The 24,262-nt window shown below is 48.7% G+C and overlaps 1 protein-coding gene across 2 annotated transcripts in view; it reads left to right on the plus strand.

The window, feature by feature from the left end:
* The first annotated feature begins 22,962 nt into the window (after positions 1 to 22,962).
* LOC117532088 (protein jagged-2-like) overlaps positions 22,963 to 24,262 on the plus strand; it is a 216,973-nt gene continuing 215,673 nt past the window's right edge. Inside the window, exons 1-2 of one of the 2 annotated variants that reach the window (XM_034195329.1) lie at positions 22,963 to 23,300; positions 23,912 to 24,235. In XM_034195329.1, coding sequence (XP_034051220.1) covers positions 23,232 to 23,300; positions 23,912 to 24,235 — 393 coding nt within the window. In that variant the 5' untranslated portion in view covers positions 22,963 to 23,231. The remainder of the gene's footprint in view (positions 23,301 to 23,911; positions 24,236 to 24,262) is intronic. The other variant, XM_034195330.1, reaches the window with a different exon arrangement.

A 24,262-nucleotide genomic window follows, 5' to 3' on the forward strand; every position in this document is an offset into this window, starting at 1 on the left:
AAAAATGTTAGCCTGTGAGAAATGTTGATCATCATCTTGGGAACCACCTCCTCTGACACATTTGCCATTTTCATTGAAATGAATGGGATAACTAGATTTTTTTTTTTTCAGTTCGAAATCTGTGTTTTTTGTGGACTTTGATGGTGAATATGTTAAAATGGTGAACAGGTCCAGCAATACCTGTTGTGATGTTTCTTTGTTGTTCAGTGTTCCCACAGATAACATTTTTGAGGTGGAAGTGGAAGTGTTTTGTACACACTTCCTGGATGTGGAGAAATTGCAGCTGAGCCCAGTGTGAGAAATGGGCTTCAGAAAACACTTTGGTCTAAAGGATGCTATCTGTGTTGTGTGGGCCGCTGAAGAGGAGGTACTGCTGGCCCACCACCACCAGAGGGCGCCCTGCCTGGAGTGCGGGCTCCAGGCACCAGAGGGCGCCGCCGCCTCACGTGAGCAGCTACGGTGACAGCTGTCACCCATCACCTGAGACAGCTGACGGCAATCATCTGTGGGGTATATCAGCAGGACGGCACCTCCACCTCATTGCCGAGATATCGTTTCTACCTACGAGGTAACGTATCAAAGCTGACGGAGTGTATCCTTTTGGATTATTGTATAGCTTGTGGATTACTGTTCCAACGAGAGGTGGAGGTAACTTCCCTGCTGTTCGGAGTCTTGGGTGCAAACGCGCCCCCATCTAACTGTTCTTTGTTCCTCGCCAGCAGTACCAGGTCCGACACGCGGAGGCAGTGGCCACCTGGGAGTTCGGGACTTGGCGGCTCCAGTATTTCCGGGGTCCTGTGGCGGAGGAAGCCGTGTGGTTCGGGTCTTACCTTGGAGAGGCGTCTCCTATCTTCGAGCCTGCCCACACGACACTTTTGTGAATTGACTGTTGTCCATTTCGTGATTGGTTGTATTCGTTGTGCACGGTCACAACAGTAAAGCCTTGTTATTTGACTTTCTCCATTGTCCGTTCATTTGCGCCCCCTGTTGTGGGTCTGTGTACTGACACTTTCCCAACAGGATATCTCGGCCAACGTCATGGATCCCGAGGGGCGTCAACCGGCTGTTGAACGGCCAATGGAAGAACAGGACGCGCAGGCGTCCGCGGGAGGGGTAATCGGTGAGTTGCAGCGGATCCTCACCGCTTTCACGACTCGGTTGGATTTCATGACCGAGCAGAACGTCCTCCTGAACCGCAGGGTGGAGGCTCTCGCCGCGCAGGTGGAAGCGCGCCCTCCGGGCGCCGCTGCTTCTCTCCCTCCCGTAGATCCTGTGCGTAACGTTGACGTTCCACTGGTTGTTCAACGACCTCTCCCTCCTTCCCCGGAAGCATACATAAGCCCTCCAGAGCCGTACGGAGGCTGTGTGGAGACGTGCGCGGATTTTCTGATGCAGTGTTCGCTCGTCTTCGCACAGCGTCCCGTTATGTACGCGACCGATGCTAGTAAAGTAGCTTATGTCATAAACCTGCTTCGCGGTGAGGCACGCGCTTGGGCTACAGCGCTCTGGGAGCAGAATTCACGGCTCCTTCTGACATACGATGGGTTTGTGAGGGGGCTCAGAACCGTGTTCGATCACCCTAATAGGGGCGAGACCGCTTCAACCGTGCTACTGTCAATGAGACAGGGGCGCCGGAGCGCAGCTGTTTATGCAGTCGACTTCCGCATCGCGGCTGCGAGATCCGGCTGGAATAACGCTGCCCTCCGCGCCGCCTTTGTAAACGGACTGTCTTTGGTTCTCAAGGAGCACCTGGTGGCTAAGGACGAACCGCGGGATTTAGACGGGCTTATCGATCTTGTCATACGGTTGGACAACCGGTTAGAAGAATGTCGGCGGGAACGAGACGAAGGGCGTGGCCGGGCACGCGCCGTCCCTCTCCCTTCCGGTTCCGACCGCGCTCCGCCTTCCCCACGCTCCACGGCCCCTGCTCTCCGTGGGGCCACAGCTCCCCCTACTGACGAAGCTATGGACACGAGTAGGGCAACATTTAGGGCACCAGCTGCACAGAGGAGACGGGCCCATGGAGCTTGTTTTGTTTGTGGTGCACTAGAGCACCATGTGAGAGACTGCCCCGAGCGGTTACAACACCAACGCCCGCCCCTAGAGACTGGGCTAGGGGTGGGCCGAGACATTCACGTGGGACACACCCACATTGCTACACGACTCCCAGTCACGATCCTGTATGAGGATTTAACCCTGAAGGCCCCAGCACTGGTGGACACGGGCTCTGAGGGGAATCTGTTGGACTGCAGATGGGCCAGGGAGATAGGGCTCCCTCTGGTGGCGCTTACCTCGCCTGTGCAGGTTCGAGCGCTAGATGACTCCCTGCTCCCTCCGATCACACATAAGACACCACCTGTAACGCTGGTGGTGTCAGGAAACCACCGGGAGGTGATCGAGTTTTTTGTGACTCAGGCCACTTCCCGTGTGGTTTTAGGCTTTCCCTGGATGTTGAAGCACAATCCCCGGATTGATTGGCCGTCCGGGGTAGTGGTTCAGTGGAGCGAGACCTGCCATCGGGTGTGTCTAGGTTCCTCGGTTCCTCCCGGCTCCCAAGCTAAGGAGGAGGTCAGAGTCCCGCCCAATCTGGGGACGGTGCCGGTGGAGTACCACGACCTTGTCGACGTGTTCAGCAAGGATCTGGCGCTCACACTCCCCCCCCACCGTCCGTACGATTGTGCCATCGATTTGGTTCCAGGCAGTGGGTTCCCGTCCAGTAGACTGTACAACCTCTCACGGCCTGAGCGCGAATCAATGGAGACCTACATCCGGGACTCGTTAGCTGCCGGGTTGATCCGAAATTCCACCTCCCCGATGGGCGCAGGTTTCTTTTTCGTGGGTAAAAAAGATGGCGGACTTCGTCCATGCATCGATTATAGGGGGGTTGAACGAAATCACGGTTCGCAACCGATACCCGTTACCCCTGTTGGATTCGGTGTTCACGCCCCTGCATGGAGCCAAGATTTTTACCAAGCTTGATCTTAGAAACGCGTATCATCTGGTTCGGATCCGGAAGGGAGACGAGTGGAAGACGGCATTCAACACCCCCTTAGGTCACTTTGAGTACCTGGTCATGCCGTTCGGCCTCACAAACGCCCCCGCGACGTTCCAAGCCTTGGTTAACGACGTATTGCGGGACTTCCTGCACCGGTTCGTCTTCGTATATCTAGACGATATACTCATCTTTTCTCCGGATCCTGAGACTCATGTCCGGCATGTACGTCAGGTCCTGCAGTGGTTATTGGAGAACCGGCTGTTTGTTAAGGGCGAGAAGTGTGAGTTTCACCGCACCTCTTTGTCCTTCCTGGGGTTCATCATCTCCCCCAACTCCGTCTCACCTGATCCGGCCAAGGTTGCTGCGGTGAGAGACTGGCCCCAACCCACAAGCCGTAGGAAGCTGCAACAGTTCCTCGGCTTTGCGAATTTCTACAGGAGGTTCATTAAAGGCTACAGTCAGGTTGTTAGCCCCCTGACAGCCCTGACCTCACCAAAAGTCCCCTTCACCTGGTCGGATCGTTGCGAGGCCGCGTTCAAGGAGTTGAAACGGCGCTTCTCGTCTGCACCCGTTCTGGTGCAGCCCGATCCTAGTCGCCAGTTAGTGGTTGAAGTGGACGCCTCGGACTCAGGGATAGGAGCTGTGCTGTCCCAGAGTGGGAAGACCGATAAGGGCCTTCATCCGTGTGCCTATTTTTCCCGCAGGTTGACCCCGGCTGAACGGAACTATGACGTCGGCAACCGAGAACTCCTTGCGGTGAAAGAGGCTCTTGAAGAGTGGAGACACCTGTTGGAGGGGACGTCCGTGCCATTCACGGTTTTCACTGACCACCGGAACCTGGAGTATATCAGGACCGCCAAGCGGCTGAATCCCAGGCAAGCCCGCTGGTCACTGTTCTTCGGCCGTTTTGACTTCCGCATCACCTACCGGCCCGGGACCAAGAACCAGAAATCGGATGCCTTGTCCCGGGTACACGAAGACGAGGTCAAAGCGGAGTTGTCGGATCCACCAGAACCTATCATCCCGGAGTCCACTATCGTGGCCACCCTCACCTGGGACGTAGAGAGAATCGTCCGGGAGGCCCTGGCACGAAGCCCGGACCCCGGGACTGGACCAAAGAACACACTTTACGTCCCACCAGAGGCAAGAGCTGCAGTCCTGGACTTCTGTCACGGCTCTAAGCTCTCCTGTCATCCAGGGGTGCGAAGAACCGTGGCAGTTGTCCGGCAGCGCTTCTGGTGGGCGTCCCTGGAGGCCGACGTCCGGGACTATGTCCAGGCCTGTACCACCTGCGCCAGGGGCAAGGCCGACCATCGCAAGGCTCCGGGACTGCTACAGCCGCTGCCCGTGCCTCATCGCCCCTGGTCCCATATCGGCCTGAATTTTGTCACGGGCCTCCCGCCATCCCAGGGAAACACCGTGATCCTCACGATAGTGGACCGATTCTCCAAGGCGGCCCACTTCATGGCCCTCCCGAAGCTCCCAACGGCCCAGGAGACAGCGGACCTCCTGGTCCACCATGTTGTCCGCCTGCATGGGATACCATCAGACATCGTCTCCGATCGCGGTCCCCAGTTCTCCTCGCATGTCTGGAGGAGCTTTTGCCGGGAACTGGGGGCCACGGTCAGTCTCTCGTCCGGGTATCACCCCCAGACCAACGGGCAAGCAGAGCGGGCCAATCAAGAAATGGAGCAAACACTGCGTTGTGTGACAGCTGCGCACCCGGCGGCCTGGAGTGCTCATCTGGCCTGGATCGAGTACGCCCACAACAGTCAAGTGTCATCAGCCACCGGCCTCTCCCCCTTTGAGGTGTGTTTGGGGTATCAGCCCCCATTGTTCCCGGTGGTTGAGGGAGAGGTCGGTGTGCCCTCGGTCCAGGCCCACCTGCGGAAGTGCCGTCGGGTGTGGCGTGCCGCCCGTTCTGCTTTGTTGAAGGCCCGGATGAGGGCGAAGACCCATGCAGACCGGCGGCGGACCCCGGCCCCTACGTATCGCCCCGGGCAGGAAGTGTGGTTGTCCACGAAGGACATCCCGCTAAAGGTGGCCTCCCCAAAACTGCAGGACAGATACATAGGACCGTTTAAAATTCTCAAGGTCATCAATCCCGCCGCAGTGAGGCTTCGGCTTCCAGCCTCACTGCGGATCCATCCAGTATTTCATGTGTCAAAGCTCAAGCCCCATCACACCTCGCCCCTCTGTACACCCGGTCCGGCACCACCTCCTGCCCGGATCATCGATGGCGAGCCGGCTTGGACAGTGCGCCGGTTGTTGGACGTCCGACGGATGGGCCGGGGCTTTCAATATCTGGTGGACTGGGAGGGGTACGGTCCCAAAGAACGCTCCTGGGTGAAGAAGAGCTTCATCCTGGACCCGGCCCTCCTGGCCGACTTCTACCGTCGCCACCCGGACAAGCCCGGTCGGGCGCCAGGAGGCGCCCGTTGAGGGGGGGTCCTGTTGTGTGGGCCGCTGAAGAGGAGGTACTGCTGGCCCACCACCACCAGAGGGCGCCCTGCCTGGAGTGCGGGCTCCAGGCACCAGAGGGCGCCGCTGCCTCACGTGAGCAGCTACGGTGACAGCTGTCACCCATCACCTGAGACAGCTGACGGCAATCATCTGTGGGGTATATCAGCAGGACGGCACCTCCACCTCATTGCCGAGATATCGTTTCTACCTACGAGGTAACGTATCAAAGCTGACGGAGTGTATCCTTTTGGATTAGTGTATAGCTTGTGGATTACTGTTCCAACGAGAGGTGGAGGTAACTTCCCTGCTGTTCGGAGTCTTGGGTGCAAACGCGCCCCCATCTAACTGTTCTTTGTTCCTCGCCAGCAGTACCAGGTCCGACACGCGGAGGCAGTGGCCACCTGGGAGTTCGGGACTTGGCGGCTCCAGTATTTCCGGGGTCCTGTGGCGGAGGAAGCCGTGTGGTTCGGGTCTTACCTTGGAGAGGCGTCTCCTATCTTCGAGCCTGCCCACACGACACTTTTGTGAATTGACTGTTGTCCATTTCGTGATTGGTTGTATTCGTTGTGCACGTTCACAACAGTAAAGCCTTGTTATTTGACTTTCTCCATTGTCCGTTCATTTGCGCCCCCTGTTGTGGGTCCGTGTACTGACACTTTCCCAACAATCTGTTTGATTTGTGTGGCAAGCAGAACTAAGCATGTTGCCTCTCTAAAAAGCATGGAATGGGCGTTTTTCCCGTTGTCAAGGAAATGAAATGTCTTTCTCTCCCATGCTCTGCTGGGAGCCATGACCTGGACACTGGACTGGAGGTTAATTATGGAGTAAGAAGAATTTTACCCTTGTGTTTATAAGTGTGACCACAAAGACTAAGATAAAATGACTACTGCTGCAATCTTAACTGGAGAGCTGTGGCATGGACACAGGACCAGCTCCCAGACATTTAATGGTAATACCTTAGCAGATCAAATGAATATGAATGAATGGTGATCTTTAATGGCCCTCATGTGTTTGTACAATTTGGAAGTTTCAAAAGGAGATAGTGACTTTGTTTACGTATGGGGCCATGTGGCACTGGAGCAGGAACAATTCAACATGGCTGCTGTGCATGAACATTAGAAGAGAACTCAGTGTATGTATTTATTAATACTTTGTGCTTATTTTACTTTTGTTTTTTGGTTTTGTTCTGAATGCAAAAAGTAACCTAGATTGACATACTGGCATAAATCCAAGCATGGAATTATAATTGGATTCAGGTGAGTGACCTTCACGCAGATAAAAATCTGCTAAAAATCACAACCCAATCTCACACTTTTTTTGTGCTTCCGTCATGAAATGAGTCACATTTTTGTTACGCAGTTTTTTTAATTTTACTATTTCTAACCCTACCCCTTCCCTTTACCCTAACCCCCACAGACCCCCCCCCCCGCGTTACCCCACATTTCATGATACCATCACGAAATTAATTTATGTTCCTGTCACGAAAAGTGCTACATTTTTGTGACTGCATCACAAACCATGCATTACTTTACTTTTTGTGATGCCATCATGAAATCGCGTGAGATTGGGTTGTCCAAACATTGCGTAATGTTTCACCATAATCTATGGTGAAAATGTCATCAAACTATGTGCAGTCATTTTGATGTAATCCTGCTAACGGACAGACAAATAAATAAGTAAAGGCAGATGCTTTTATTATATCCTTGACAGATGTAATAATAATTACAACAATATTAATAATAATATTTCAAAGAAACTTATGCAGCTGTCACAATATTCTACTCTCCTCTGCTAGACAAATTGCTTATCATTTATTTATTTAGTATCCCTTTCTGTCTCAGAAAAACTCACTATTAAAACTTCACAAACAGGAAAATTAAAGAGATGCTTTTGGCATACTCACAAACAAACAAACAAAAAAAAAGCCATAGTCTTTGTCCTCTTGATTGAGGCACTCATCAATAAAGAAGTATCTAATAGGAAGCACCTGGTCCCTCTTTCAGTCATCACTTTGTGACCAATAGGAAATATGCATGTTATTTAAAAAATGTCAGTTCTAACTCTGCTGTTTGCGGTTGCTGATCTGTATGCAACCTCCTACTGCAAACAGTTGGTCCCTGTCTGACCCTGGGATAGGTTCCATCTGTAACTTGTTCTGATTGCAGGATCCAAGATCCATGTACCATTACTCTGTAATCACAGAGACCTCTTCCAAAGACTGTTCTAACATTCTGTACATTATCACTACGGATTCAAATATTTAACTTTTGTTGTCTCCTGAGTCTTTATGGTAGTACTGCCTACTTGACACGGATTAAACATACCATTTCTTAATGATTGATGCAAATGAATATTCCCAAGGCATATTCAGTGACTTGGGAATGTTCATGTATCCATCTCCTGATTTATCTAAAGGAAAGTGGTTGTAAATGTGATAATTTAATCATTATATTTAATTATACTACTTAAAATAGACAAATTGTGTATAAACATTGCTGTAATTCATTAATGACTGAAGTGATTTTTTTTTTAAACCCCTTAAATTAAAGTGAAAACTCTATACTACAAGCACATCACAGAGGTAAAATTATAAAAAAAAATGGTGTACTGTCAAAAACTTGTGGATCTCTGTACAAGTAGTAGATCATGTATCAAGCAAGTTTACACGCTACAGTTTGGGACACTAATGGGGAATTGGTGAAATTGCCTCATCTTCAAAATATATGCACATGCTGCTTTGGAAAATCAGCATATATCTGTGTATTACATCACTATATCACAGTAAAATGCTGCAGCAAAATACTTTTATGGCAATGGCATTGGAAACTTGATATCCAGAGAATTATTGTCTGTAGTTCCCCAGTTATCTGTCTGAGCAGTGCTTCACCAACGTCTCTGTCACTGCTCATACAAACACAAGATGACTGTGTGTGTGTGTGTGTGTGTGCACCAGCTTTCCTGGGAGGAAACATCTGCTGCAGCATGTCATAGCCCACCTGTTTGGCTTCATCCTGCTGAGTGGAGGAGCTCAGCACCGTTCACCAAGCATGCAGGACGACCTGTCTGCTATCTGCAATAAACAACCAACCAAACAAACAAACAAACAAACAAACAAACAAAACAGCTGTTTCATTAAGAGGGATCCGCAGCCATGAGGGTCACATTCTGACTGACGCACTCTGTAAAACTTGTATGTCAAATACTTCCTCAGAATAAAGGATGGAAAAACTTCAGAATCTTAATGTGTGTACTTATTTTGTTCACAAAATATCAAACGCAAAGAGATATCTCTGCTAGTAAGAAAGGGAAGCATATGTTTTCAGGAAAACTGGCAGAACATACAGAGAGTTTGAATCCATCAGAGCTGCTGTGAATCCAAATGGTCTCCAGCTGCTGTCCTGCACACTTCAGAAAAACACACACAGATTGTTTATTCCTGACAAGACAGGTTGACTACAACCCCAAATCAGAAAAAGTTGTGCAGTGCGGAAAATGGAACCAAACAAACAAACAATAACCCCGGCATTAATCCTGAAAATTACTTTGATTTCTATTTCACTGTAGACAGTTTCTCTATTCAGTGTAATTTTTTTGTTAATAATCATCCATTCCTGCATTAAAGGCCTGTAACACATAAAAAAGAGAGATGGGATAGGGGCAGTTTAAGGATTAAATCATCACTTTTGCAACCACTTTTCTTTGGATGCCTTAGGGCGGGGGCAGATCCAAGATTTTGTAAAGGAGGGGGAGTGGATTTGTGAACAAGTAAGTCATGCCTAAGGGGACTATTTTTTTTTTTTTCTCGATTTTGGCACATATTTTACCACAAATCAATCAATCAATTCAATCAATTTTTTTATATAGCGCCAAATCACAACAAACAGTTGCCCCAAGGCACTTTATATTGTAAGGCAAGGCCATACAATAATTACATAAAAACCCCAACGGTCAAAACGACCCCCTGTGAGCAAGCACTTGGCGACAGTGGGAAGGAAAAACTCCCTTTTAACAGGAAGAAACCTCCAGCAGAACCAGGCTCAGGGAGGGGCAGTCTTCTGCTGGGACTGGTTGGGGCTGAGGGAGAGAACCAGGAAAAAGACATGCTGTGGAGGGGAGCAGAGATCGATCACTAATGATTAAATGCAGAGTGGTGCATACAGAGCAAAAAGAGAAAGAAACAGTGCATCATGGGAACCCCCCAGCAGTCTACGTCTATAGCAGCATAACTAAGGGATGGTTCAGGGTCACCTGATCCAGACAAAATAAGCTTTTATTAATTTGAACTTGTACAATCTTGAATATAATGTTATGATGTTATAATGACAAGTAACATAGAACATGGCTAAAAAAAGTGAATACCCTTGCTGAATCATGCTCTGATATATATGTATCTAGCTGAGTCACTTGTTGCTGAATAGAGGGTTCAGAAACAGCATTTGTCAGGGATTGCACTCGCCACACCTCCCCCCAGATCTGCCCCTTCCTTCGGGATGGATATATGAACATTTCCAAGTCACAGGTTAGATCACAACCAGAGAAATGACTGACTGTTAATCTCTTCAATATAAGGTAAATAACAATCACACTTAAACAGAATTTTCAGTTTTGCAAAAGCCATTTTTAACAAATAAAAAAGGACATACAAATAATAAACCACCCAACCAGTGATGAGCAGAGGCTCATTTTCCCATAATGCCTTTTGGCATCTGTGTGTGTTAATGTTCAAATCTTCAGAATTAAAATTAAAAAAATATATGTGACATATTTTCACTTTGTAAAAATGACAGAGTTGACATTAATGTAAATTATCTATCCAGATTAATTTGGTTTCTAAATCAAAACCATAAGTCAAACCTGGTTTGCTTTTCTTTTCTTCTGCCTCACGTCTGGGTAGTTAAATTGAATGTAAATGACCCTTACAGCAGTGGGCAGGGTGCACAAAGACAGAAGCTCTGACACATTGTTTGTGTGGGGTTTGTGATCATCTTTGATTCTAATCAGAAGCATCGGTGGGTTTTTAGTGTTTCATCAATTTAGTGTTATAAAAGTTAACTTTTCACATAGTGGACTGGCAGTTATCGAAGCTAGGTTTTTGGTTAGCTGTGCCCACCACTGCTGCTAAAACAGTAATATTGTATGGCTGCAACACTACACGCTCTCTAACTGGCTGACTTCCAGTCTGATATTTTCACATTCCCCCTATTGAGATATCCCATAATCGCTTGCATGCCAGAGAGTCACTGCAGTCTAAACAACATAGAGAATCCACATGACAACATTTGCAAATGAACATTATAGTACCAAAATGTTTTTTTTTTGTTTTTTTTATGCTTTTCATCACATTAATAAGAGTCTGCATGCATGAGACCCTGACAACTTGCTAAAACAAATATTCCAAACAATCCCTGTTTTCTATGTTTAATCTGCGTGGAATTTAATAAACGCAAACCAAATTTCAGACATCTTATGTACATTACTCTGGAACAAACAGGACATACAGTGCTGTAAAGGACAATAAGCAAGGCATCGTTCCCTCAGAACGATGAACAGGAAGCAATCGCGGCTCACGGCAATTCCCATTGAAAGTAACGCAGAAACAACCTGAGCTTCTCGCATGTTTAGATAAAACAAACACAATAACAACATCTATAAACCAAAATAATATATTCATGAGAGTTTTAGGTACAATATACAAAGAGTTTTATGTGGCAATGTTAATGCTCTTGTCCGTGTGCAGCGGTTAAAGTGCAGCCTGATCAGACCGTCTCAGTGCATTTCTCAGTGCATTGAAACATCTCGCAGAGCGGCGAACTCTCCAAAGTTTTGCAAGATTTTGCAGGATTTGTAACCTCAATAGGGCAAATATCAGACCGGTTACTTTGACAATTGGTCTGGAACGCGTATCACATTCGTTACAAACCAGAAAGCTAAAAACACGATTAGAAAAAACCCAGTCGGACATGAATATACTGCATAAATATCTAAACAGCATCAGAAATAACACACAGATTGAAGACTTACCAGCTAACGACCGGACAATCTGTTAGCACGTTCTTCATGGAGGTGAAGCAAACAGGTCTGACTACGAGTCCAAAACCATCAGCAGCTTTTATATTCAGGCAATACCGTACATTTGTGTGTTTATATATAAAATAGCCATATAATAAATGAATTATTAACCTCGCTTGCTCGGTCTGGACGGGAATATCAGACCTCTGGGTTTTTTGCATGGACCTCGGTAATGCTCGGTCGGTATTTACACCTCGGTCTAATATTTTCCTGTACAGACCTCATGCTCACTTAATAATCAATTATTATAAAGTTATTTAATTACTTTAAACAAATCATTTCTTTTGTGGTGTTTGCATTCATTAAATAAGTGAAGTTGCTGGAATTAAAGTTTTTGTAAAGATGTCTACAATAATAGAGACACCCATCTGAGACAGTCATCCATGTCATTCTCCAAATTGATCAAGTGAACACATGTATTTCAGTACTCGGAAGATCCCAACTTCGGTTTTCTAAGTTTACCATCATATTGAAAACAGCATTAAAATGAGCAATAGAAAGCTACTTTTGGGACTGATGTGATGCATCAAAATTGAACATGAACAAATCAGTTCAATATGTGCTTTTTTTCGACTTTAGTGAGTTAAAAGATACGGTACATCTGGAAAGTATTCACAGCACTTCACTTTTTCCAAATTTTGTTATGTTACAGCCTTATGCTAAAACTGAGTGAATTAATTTCCCCCTCAAAGTTAGACTCACAACACCCCATAATGACAACATGAAAAAAAATGTTTTTCTTAATTTTTTTTCAAATATATTGAAAATAAAAAACAAAGAAATCACATGCACATAAGTATTCACACTCTTTGCTCAATACTTTGTTGATGCACCTTTGGCAACAATTACAGCCTCGGGTCTTCTTGAATATAATGCCATGAGCTTGGTGCACCTATCTTTGGGCAGTTTTGTCCATTCCTCTTTGTAGCACCTCTTAAGCTCCATCAGGTTGGATGTGGAGCGTCTGTGCACAGCCATTTTCAGATCTCAACAGAGACGTCCAATCAGATTCAGGTCTGGGCTCTGGTTGGACCACTCAACGATATTCACATAGTTGTCTTGAAGACACTTCTTTGATATCTTGGCTGTGTGCTTAGGATCATTGTCCTGCTGAAAGATGAACCGTTGCCCCAGTCTGAGGTCAAGAGCGCTCTGGAGCAGGTTTTCATCCAGGATGTCTCTGTACATTATTGCATTCGCTATTCCCTCAATCCTGACTAGTCTCCCAGTTCCTGCTGCTGAAAAACATCCTCACAGCATGATGCTGCCACCATCATGCTTCACTGTATGGAAACATAATGCCTGGCATTCATGCCAAAGAGTTCAATTTTTGTCTCATCAGATCAGAGAATTTTGTTTCTCATGGTCTGAGAGTCCTCCAGGTGCCTTTTGGCAAACTCCAGGTAGGCTGTAATGTGCCTTTTACTATGCGGTGGATTCAATCTGGTCACTCCACCATACAGGTCTGATTGGTGGATTGCTGCAGAGATAGCTGTCTTTCTGGAAGGTTCTATTCTCTCCACAGAGAGATGCTGAAGCTCTGACAGAGTGACCAATGGGTTCTTGGTCACCACCCTGACTAAGGCCCTTCTCCCCTGATCGCTCAGTTTAGATGGGCAGCCAGGTCTAGGAAGAGTCTGGGTGGATCCAAACTTCTTTCATTTAATCAAATCAAATCAATTTTATTTATATAGCGCCAAATCACAACAAACAGTTGCCCCAAGGCGCTTTATATTGTAAGGCAAGGCCATACATTAATTACGTAAAAACCCCAACGGTCAAAACGACCCCCTGTGAGCAAGCACTTGGCGACAGTGGGAAGGAAAAACTCCCTTTTAACAGGAAGAAACCTCCAGCAGAACCAGGCTCAGGGAGGGGCAGTCTTCTGCTGGGACTGGTTGGGGCTGAGGGAGAGAACCAGGAAAAAGACATGCTGTGAAGGGGAGCAGAGATCAATCACTAATGATTAAATGCAGAGTGGTGCATACAGAGCAAAAAGACAAAGAAACACTCAGTGCATCATGGGAACCCCCCAGCAATGTAAGTCTATAGCAGCATAACTAAGGGATGGTTCAGGGTCACCTGATCCAGCCCTAACTATAAGCTTTAGCAAAAAGGAAAGTTTTAAGCCTAATCTTAAAAGTAGAGAGGGTGTCTGTCTCCCTGATCTGAATTGGGAGCTGGTTCCAGAGGAGAGGAGCCTGAAAGCTGAAGGCTCTGCCTCCCATTCTACTCTTACAAACCCTAGGAACTACAAGTAAGCCTGCAGTCTGAGAGCGAAGCGCTCTATTGGGGTGATATGGTACTATGAGGTCCCTAAGATAAGATGGGCCTGATTATTCAAAACCTTATAAGTAAGAAGAAGAATTTTAAATTCTATTCTAGAATTAACAGGAAGCCAATAAAGAGAGGCCAATATGGGTGAGATATGCTCTCTCCTTCTAGTCCCTGTTAGTACTCTAGCTGCAGCAGTTTGAATTAACTGAAGGCTTTTCAGGGAACTTTTAGGACAACCTGATAATAATGAATTACAATAGTCCAGCCTAGAGGAAATAAATGCATGAATTAGTTTTTCAGCATCACTCTGAGACAAGACCTTTCTAATTTTAGAGATATTGCGTAAATGCAAAAAAGCAGTCCTACATATTTGTTTAATATGCGCATTGAATGACATATCCTGATCAAAAATGACTCCAAGATTTCTCACAGTATTACTAGAGGTCAGGGTAATGCCATCCAGAGTAAGGATCTGGTTAGACACCATGTTTCTAAGATTTGTGGGGCCAAGTACAATAACTTCAGTTTTATCTGAGTTTAAAAGCAGGAAATTAGAGGTCATCCATGTCTTTATGTCTGTAAGACAATCCTGCAGTTTAGCTAATTGGTGTGTGTCCTCTGGCTTCATGGATAGATAAAGCTGGGTATCATCTGCGTAACAATGAAAATTTAAGCAATGCCGTCTAATAATACTGCCTAAGGGAAACATGTATAAAGTGAATAAAATTGGTCCTAGCACAGAACCTTGTGGAACTCCATAATTAACCTTAGTCTGTGAAGAAGATTCCCCATTTACATGAACAAATTGTAATCTATTAGATAAATATGATTCAAACCACCGCAGCGCAGTGCCTTTAATACCTATGGCATGCTCTAATCTCTGTAATAAAATTTTATGGTCAACAGTATCAAAAGCAGCACTGTGTTATGTGGGCCGCTGAAGAGGAGGTACTGCTGGCCCACCACCACCAGAGGGCGCCCTGCTTGGAGTGCGGGCTCCAAGCACGAGAGGGCGCCAGACCCAGAAGAAGTGACAGCTGTCACTCATCGCACCAGCTGTCACTCATCTACACCACTATATAAGCCTGACTGCAACTCCACCTCCCCGCTGAGAAATCAACTACCGAAGAGGTAATTTTCTCTGCTGATTCGAACGTTGAGTAATAATCTGAACTTCTTTTGCAGCCGTTATCCTGTGGTGTTTGTCCTTATCTGTGGGATTGGCATTTGGTGTGATCAGCGACGGCTTCGCCTCACACCCCAAACCAGATAAGTGGTTAAGCAGGAGCTGCATGAGTGTGTGATTGGAGGTGGAGGTTTCCCCTCCTAACTGAGTGTAGACTGTGGATTACTGAGTGTGCGTCTTCACACTCATCCATCCTGTCTTGTTTTCTGCCAGCAGTACCAGGGTCGACAGCCGAAGACAGAGGCCACCTGGGGACTCGGGACTTGGCGGCTCCGGTGTTCTTCAGGCCGTTGGTGGTGGCAGCCGTGTGGGACGCGGCTCATCTCTCGTCTGGGGTCTTCTATCTTCGAGCCTGCCCACACGTCACCTGGTGTTAATTGACTATATATATTTTGTGTGTTCAGTTGTGTGTTGTCACAACATTAAATTGTTACTTATTGGCTTATTCATTGTCCGTTCCTTTGCTCCCCCTGTTGTGGGTCCGTGCTACGACACCTTCCCAACAGGATTTCTCAGCCATTCATCATGGATTCCGAGGGGCGTCAACCCGAGCTTGAACGGCCAATGGAAGAGCCAGGAGCGCAGGTGTCAGTAGGAGGCGTGTTGAGTGAGCTGCAGCGGATTTTAACCGCCTTCACGGCTCGGCTGGATTTGGTGACCGAGCAGAATGTTCTCCTTAACCGGAGGGTGGAGGCTCTCACCGCCAGGGTGGAAGCGCACGATCAGGGCGCTGCTGCAGCCACTCCTCTTGCTGGTCCTGGGCCCGTAACAGACGTTCCACTGGTCGTTCAACGACCCCCCCCCCACCGTCCCCTGAAGCATACATAAGCCCTCCGGAACCGTATGGAGGCTGTGTTGAGATGTGCGCAGACTTCCTCATGCAGTGTTCGCTCGTCTTTTCACAGCGTCCTGTCATGTACAAGTCAGATGCCAGCCGGGTGGCTTATGTTATTAATTTGATCGAGGAGAGGCACGCGCCTGGGCTACGGCGCTTTGGGAGCAGAATTCACGGCTCCTAATGTCTTATGCTGGGTTTGTACGGGAGTTCAAACAAGTGTTTGACCATCCCAACAGAGGCGAGACCGCTTCGAGCGTGCTGCTGTCAATGAGACAGGGGCATCGCAGCGCAGCCGAGTATGCAGTCGACTTCCGCATCGCGGCAGCGAGGTCCGGCTGGAATAACGTTGCGCTCCGCGTTGCCTTTGTAAATGGACTGTCTCCGGTCCTGAAGGAGCACCTGCTGGCTAAGGAGGAACCGCGGGATTTTGACAGGCTTGTCGATTTGGTTATACGCTTAGACAACCGTTTGAATGAGCATCGTCGGGAGCAGGCCGGCGGGCGTGACCGAGCACGAGCCGTCCCTCCCCCTTCTGGTTCCGAAAGGGTGACGTCGTCCCCACGCTTCACTGCCAGAGAGCTCCGTGTGGCTACAGCTCCCCCTGCTGAGGAGGCTATGGACACGAGCAGGGCCAAAGTAAAAACAAACGTCAGACAAAGGAGGCTGGCCCGTGGGGAGTGTTTTGTCTGCGACTCTTGTGAGCATATGCAGAAGGACTGCCCCAAACGGTCAAAACTATAACGCCCGTCCTTAGAAACTGGGCTAAGGGTGGGTCATAACACGCACGCGGGGAGACCCCACAAATCTGCACGAATCCCAGTAATGATCCTTTGTGGGGATCTAACCCTTCATGCCCCAGCACTGGTAGACACGGGGTCGGAAGGGAATCTGCTGGATAGCAGATGGGCAAAGGAAGTAGGGCTCCCCCTGGTGGCTCTGCCGTCACCATTGCAGGTGCGAGCACTAGATGGCACCCTGCTTCCATTAATCACACATCAGACACAGCCTGTGACCTTGGTTGTGTCTGGAAATCACAGGGAGGAGATCGTGTTCCATGTAACACCTTCTACCTCCCAAGTGATTTTGGGATTTCCATGGATGGTGAAGCACAATCCCCGGATAGATTGGCCGTCCGGGGTTGTGACGCAGTGGAGCGAAACCTGCCACCGGGAGTGTTTAGGATCCTCGGTTCCTCCCGGCATGACGGCTAATGAGGAGGTTAAAGTCCCCCCCAATCTATCGGCGGTGCCAAAGGAGTACCACGATCTTGCTGACGTCTTCAGCAAAGATCTGGTGCTCACTCTTCCCCCGCACCGACCGTACGATTGTGCCATCAATTTGGTCCCGGGCGCTGAGTACCCGTCCAGTAGGTTGTACAACCTCTCACGTCCGGAACGCGAATCAATGGAGACCTACATCCGGGACTCTTTAGCTGCCGGGCTGATCCGGAACTCCACCTCCCCGATGGGTGCTGGTTTCTTTTTTGTGGGCAAAAAGGATGGCGGACTCCGTCCATGCATTGATTACAGAGGGCTGAACGAAATCACGGTTCGCAACCGATACCCGTTACCTCTGTTGGATTCAATGTTCACGCCCCTGCATGGAGCCCAAATTTTCACAAAATTGGATCTTAGAAACGCGTACCACCTGGTTCGGATCCAGAAGGGAGACGAGTGGAAGATGGCATTTAACACCCCGTTAGGTCACTTTGAGTACCTGGTCATGCCGTTCAGCCTCACTAACGCCCCCGCGACGTTCCAGGCCTTGGTAAATGACATCTTGCGGGACTTCCTGCATCGGTTCGTCTTCGTATATCTGGACGATATACTCATCTTTTCCCCGGACCCTGAGACCCATGTCCAGCATGTATGTCAGGTCCTACAGCGGTTGTTGGAGAACCGGCTGTTTGTGAAGGGCGAGAAGTGCGAGTTCCACCGCACTTCTTTGTCCTTCCTGGGGTTCATCATCTCCTCCAACTCCGTCGCCCCTGATCCGGCTAAGGTTGCGGCGGTGAGAGATTGGCCCCAACCAACAAGCCGCAGGAAACTACAGCAGTTCCTCGGCTTTGCGAATTTCTACAGGAGGTTCATTAAAGGCTACAGTCAGGTAGTTAGCCCCCTGACTGCCCTGACCTCCACCAAGGTCCCCTTCACCTGGTCGGATCGGTGCGAAGCCGCATTCAAGGAGTTGAAACGCCGGTTCTCGACTGCACCAGTTCTGGTGCAGCCTGATCCTGATCGCCAGTACATAGTGGAAGTGGACGCCTCTGACTCAGGGATAGGAGCCGTGCTGTCCCAGAGCGTGGAGGCTGATAAGGTTCTCCATCCTTGTGCCTATTTTTCCCGCAGGTTGACCCCAGCTGAACGGAACTATGATGTCGGCAATCGGGAGCTCCTCGCGGTGAAGGAGGCTCTTGAAGAGTGGAGACACCTGCTGGAGGGGGCGTTGTTGCCTTTCACGGTTTTCACGGACCATCGGAACCTGGAGTACATCCAGACCACCAAGCGGCTGAACCCCAGGCAAGCCCGCTGGTCTCTGTTCTTCGGGCGCTTTGACTTCCGGATCACGTACTGCCCCGGGACCAAAAACCAAAAATCGGATGCGTTGTCCCGGGTGCACGAAGAAGAAGCCAAGGTGGGGCTGTCGAACCCCACCGAGACCATCATCCCCGAGTCCACTGTCGTGGCCTCCCTCACCTGGGACGTGGAGAAGACCGTCCGGGAGGCCCTGGCAAGGAACCCGTACCTGGGGACCGGCCCCAAGAACAGAATGTACATCCCACCAGAGGCCAGAGCTGCCGTATTGGACTTCTGTTACAGATCCAAGCTCTCCTGTCATCCCGGAGTGTGTAGGACCGTGGCAGTGGTCCAGCAGCGCTTCTGGTGGGCGTCACTGGAAACCGACGTTCGGGACTACGTCCAGGCCTGTACCATCTGCGCCAGGGGCAAGGCAGACCATAGGAAGACCTCAGAACTCCTCCAACCCCTGCCGGTGCCTCACCGCCCCTGGTCTCACATCAGCCTGGACTTCATCACGGGCCTCCCGCCGTCCCAGGGCAACACCATCATTCTCACGATAGTGGACCGGTTCTCCAAGGCGGCCCACTTCGTGGCCCTCCCGAAGCTCCCGACGGCCCAGGAGAGGGCAGACCTCCTGGTCCACCACGTCATGCGGCTGCATGGGATACCATCGGACATTGTATCAGATCGTGGTCCCCAGTTCTCTTTGCAAGTTTGGAGGAGTTTCTGTAAGGAGCTGGGGGCCACCGTGAGCCTCTCGTCCGGGTACCACCCCCAGACAAACGGCCAGGCAGAGCGGGCTAACCAGGAGTTGGAGCAGGCCCTTCGCTGCGTCACCTCCGCGCGCCCGGTGGACTGGAGTCACCATCTGGCCTGGATCGAGTATGCCCATAACAGCCAAGTCTCGTCTGCTACCGGCCTCTCCCCTTTTGAGGCATGTTTGGGGTACCAGCCCCCATTGTTCCCGCTGGTGGAGGGAGAGGTCGGTGTGCCCTCGGTCCAGGCCCACCTCAGGAGGTGCCGCCGGGTGTGGCGGACCGCCCGCTCTGCCCTGTTAAAGGCCCGGACGAGGGCCAAGACCCATGTGGACCGCCGGCGTTCCCCGGCCCCCACATACCAGCCCGGGCAGGAGGTGTGGCTTTCGACCAAGGACATCCCTCTCTGTGTGGACTCCCCCAAGTTGAAAGACCGATACATTGGACCATTCAAAATCGTCAAAATCATCAACCCGGCCGCAGTGAAGCTCCAACTCCCAGCTTCACTGTGGATCCACCCTGTGTTCCATGTGTCCCGCCTCAAGCCACACCACACCTCGCCCCTCTGTGCACCTGGACCTACGCCGCCTCCTGCCCGGCTCATCGACGGGGAGCCTGCTTGGACAGTCCGCAGGCTCCTGGACGTCCGTCGTAAGGGCCGGGGGTTCCAATATGTGGTGGACTGGGAGGGGTATGGACCTGAAGAACGCTCCTGGGTGAAGAGGAGCTTCATCCTGGACCCAGCCCTCCTGGCCGATTTCTACAAGAGACACCCGGACAAGCCCGGTCGGGCGCCAGGAGGCGCCCGTTGAGGGGGGGGGTCCTGTTATGTGGGCCGCTGAAGAGGAGGTACTGCTGGCCCACCACCACCAGAGGGCACCCTGCTTGGAGTGCGGGCTCCAAGCACGAGAGGGCGCCAGACCCAGAAGAAGTGACAGCTGTCACTCATCGCACCAGCTGTCACTCATCTACACCACTATATAAGCCGGACTGCAACTCCACCTCCCCGCTGAGAAATCAACTACCGAAGAGGTAATTTTCTCTGCTGATTCGAACGTTGAGTAATAATCTGAACTTCTTTTGCAGCCGTTATCCTGTGGTGTTTGTCCTTATCTGTGGGATTGGCGTTTGGTGTGATCAGCGACGGCTTTGCCTCACACCCCAAACCAGATAAGTGGTTAAGCAGGAGCTGCACGAGTGTGTGATTGGAGGTGGAGGTTTCCCCTCCTAACTGAGTGTAGACTGTGGATTACTGAGTGTGCGACTTCACACTCATCCATCCTGTCTTGTTTTCTGCCAGCAGTACCAGGGTCGACAGCCGAAGACAGAGGCCACCTGGGGACTCGGGACTTGGCGGCTCCGGTGTTCTTCAGGCCGTTGGTGGTGGAAGCCGTGTGGGACACGGCTCATCTCTCGTCGGGGGTCTTCTATCTTCGAGCCTGCCCACACGTCACCTGGTGTTAATTGACTATATATATTTTGTGTGTTAAGTTGTGTGTTGTCACAACATTAAATTGTTACTTATTGGCTTATTCATTGTCCGTTCCTTTCCTTTCCTGTTGTGGGTCCGTGCTACGACACCTTCCCAACACACTGAGGTCTAACAGAACAAGCACAGAGATGAGTCCACTGTCTGAGGCCATAAGAAGATCATTTGTAACCTTCACTAATGCTGTTTCTGTACTATGATGAATTCTGAAACCTGACTGAAACTCTTCAAATAGACCATTCCTCTGCAGATGATCAGTTAGCTGTTTTACAACTACCCTTTCAAGAATTTTTGAGAGAAAAGGAAGGTTGATGATTACAGATGATGGAGACCATTGTGTTCATTGGGACCTTCAAAGAAGCAGAAATGTTTCTGTACCCTTCCCCAGATTTGTGCCTCAATACAATCCTGTCTCAGAACTCTACAGACAATTCCTTTGACTTCATGCTTGGTTTGTGCTCTGACATGCAGTGCCAACTGTGGGGCCTTATATTTAGACAAGTATGTGCCTTTCCAAATCATGTCCAATTAACTGAATTTACCTCAGGTGGACTCCAATTAAGCTGTAGAAACATCTAAAAAATAATCAGTGGAAACAGGATCAATTTTGAGCTTAATGGCAAATCAAATTAATTTTATTTATATAGCGTCAAATCACAACAAACAGTTGCCCCAAGGCACTTTATATTGTAAGGCAAAGCCATACAATAATTACAGAAAAACCCCAACGGTCAAAATGACCCCCTGTGAGCAAGCACTTGGCGACAGTGGGAAGGAAAAACTCCCTTTTAACAGGAAGAAACCTCCAGCAGAACCAGGCTCAGGGAGGGGCAGTCTTCTGCTGGGACTGGTTGGGGCTGAGGGGAGAGAATCAGGGAAAAGACATGCTGTGGAAGAGAGCAGAGATCAATCACTAATGATTAAATGCAGAGTGGTGCATACAGAGCAAAAGCATAAGCTTTAGCAAAAAAGAAAGTTTTAAGCCTAATCTTAAAAGTAGAGAGGGTGTCTGTCTCCCTGATCCGAATTGGGAGCTGGTTCCAGAGGAGAGGAGCCTGAAAGCTGAAGGCTCTGCCTCCCATTCTACTCTTACAAACCCTAGGAACTACAAGTAAGCCTGCAGTCTGAGAGCGAAGCGCTCTATTGGGGTGATATGGTACTATGAGGTCCCTAAGATAAGATGGGACCTGATTATTCAAAACCTTATAAGTAAGAAGAAGAATTTTAAATTCTATTCTAGAATAGGCAAAGGCACTTATGTACATGTGATTTCTATTTTTCAATTTTCACAAATGTAAAAAAAAAAAATCACATTGTCATTATGGGGTATTGTGTGTAGAATTTTCAGGGGAAAAAAATCATCCATTTTGGAATAAGGCTTTGGCATAACAAAATGTGGAAAAAGTGATGCACTGTGAATACTTTCTGGGTGCACCGTAGTAACAGTTATTGTTTTTGAGATATCTACACAGGCTGCTTAGGATGGACAAACTCACTCACCAACAAATTTACATTTGCTGTCATGAATTCATGCATGAACCTGTGCTTTACTTCATGCATTAATATCTAAAGAATCAACAGTAACTCACTTGAGTTCAGTGATTAATTAAGCACTTTGATCTACAGAGGAAAATACTCTGCTTACAAGTGTGTTAACTCATGTAAAACTTATTAAACATATTACACACCTATGAAAAGCCAACACTACTCAGGAAACAAGTCCTAAGTAAGGGCAGAAAGAAAGAAAGAAATGCGAGGAAGGAAGGAAACATTTTCTTGTATATGTTGGATTATTTTAATATGTTTGTATAAAGTGTCTGGGTATTTCAGAAAATGTTAATTTTCTGAAATTGCCTGCTCGGTGGTTCCACTCGTCGTTCCTCATCACTTGTCTGGATGTGGGTGTCGGTGGTCAGTAGAGGGCGCTCGCTGCCGTGTTTCTTCTCTCATTCAGGGCCGTGAACACATTTCCACTGTGCGTATTATTCGGTGTAACGTTCATGGCTGGTGTTTGTTTCTGCACGTTTAACTTTGAGCTCCTGTGTAGGATTTATGTGCCAAACGTGAAAAGAAGCTCGTGTTCGTTTGGATTCATTAGGGAATAAATAAAGTCTTTACAGGCAGAGGTGTGCTGAATAAATTGCAGTGCCAACGCAAACAACAATAAATAAACAAACAAATAAATGAATGAATAAATAATACCTGCTCCTGTGGGTGAGCCTAAATCCATCAGGCGTCCTCTTTTTTGCGCTCTCCACCGGATTGGCACACAGCGTGGAAACCACAAACCCAGCAGGATGGTGATTGGCCCACGGACCTGTCCATCATCGTGTGGGGCTGGAGCTCCCGGCTCTGTCTTTGGGCACAGAGATGCAACGCTGTTTCTGCGCTCCGATGTTTAGTGCGTCTGGTGGCACAGAGAAGTGAAGTTTGCGCGTGCTTTTGTGCGTCCGCGGACCAAACGGCGCGTCTTTTTCCTCCTCCAGACCCGCAGGCACCCCGCGCAGCAGCCACGCCGTGCGTGCCTCGGAGACCAGGAGGAGGGGGATACTGCAGCTGGTTTCTTCTTTATTTTGACTGCTTGACACTTCGAGATTTTTGCATTTCCCCGATGGTAACCAACACGTCCCGGCCGGAGACATGTGGAATTATCCTGGCGAACTGCACCGTATCTTAATGGTGTGTCTGCTGGTGACGCTGTGCGCACAGGTGAGAAGTTTATTTCACCATCAAAGGAAGATGGTGTTTGTTTGGTTATTTTTTGTTTGTTTGTTTGTTTACACATTGTGGAATGTTTCTTGTTTGGATGAGAGGTATAAATTCCAGAATCATGCAGTGGATCGTGTAATTTATGGAATTTAAATTTGACAGGGACCACGTATATTAATACAAACCCACAGGCAACGAGTACAAGTTTTGTCATGTTTTCAGAAAAGCCTTTGCGCAAAACGCTGTTCATTTACAGTTTTAAATGTGAGAAAAACATTGAACATGTCTATACTTTGAAAAAGATTCCGTCTAAAACCAAAATTTCAAACTCCATGAAGGTTGATTATTTTTTGTAGTGTGCGCATGGGGCTGCCCTTTACGCACAGCGCAGTGCGTAAAAGTGGAGTTCAACTGTGCCAAAATGTACAGTAGTAGTAGTAGTAGTAATAGTGCGAATCTTCGCTGCAAAAAATAACAGTCTGCTCATAAAATCATATAATTTCTCAAATAACTGTTTGAAGAATTGACATTTTAAAATGATCCACCTGTTTCTACAAACCAGCTGGATGCCAGACTCCGATCTGCTCACGGTGCCTTCTGTCTGTCCTCAGGTGTCTCGGTCCACGGGCTACTTCGAGCTGCAGCTGGTCTCCGTGGACAATCCCAAAGGTCAGCTTTTGAACGGAGACTGCTGCGACGCGGAGAAAAGCGCAGCGGAGGGCTCCTGCGGCCCCGACGAGTGCGACACCTACATCCGAGTGTGCTTAAAGGAATACCAAACGGAGGTCAACACCAACGGTCCGTGCACGTACGGCTCGGAAACTACTAAAGTTATCGGTGGGAATACTTTTCACTTCAAGAGCGGCCAGAAAACCTCGTCCAACCGGAACAGCGACGCCGGAAAGGTCATCATTCCGTTCCAATTTGCGTGGCCGGTAAGTGGAGATCGGGTGTCAACAAGC

Source organism: Thalassophryne amazonica, chromosome 19 (genome assembly GCF_902500255.1).
Source record: "Thalassophryne amazonica chromosome 19, fThaAma1.1, whole genome shotgun sequence".
Classification (NCBI taxonomy): Eukaryota; Metazoa; Chordata; class Actinopteri; order Batrachoidiformes; family Batrachoididae; genus Thalassophryne; species Thalassophryne amazonica.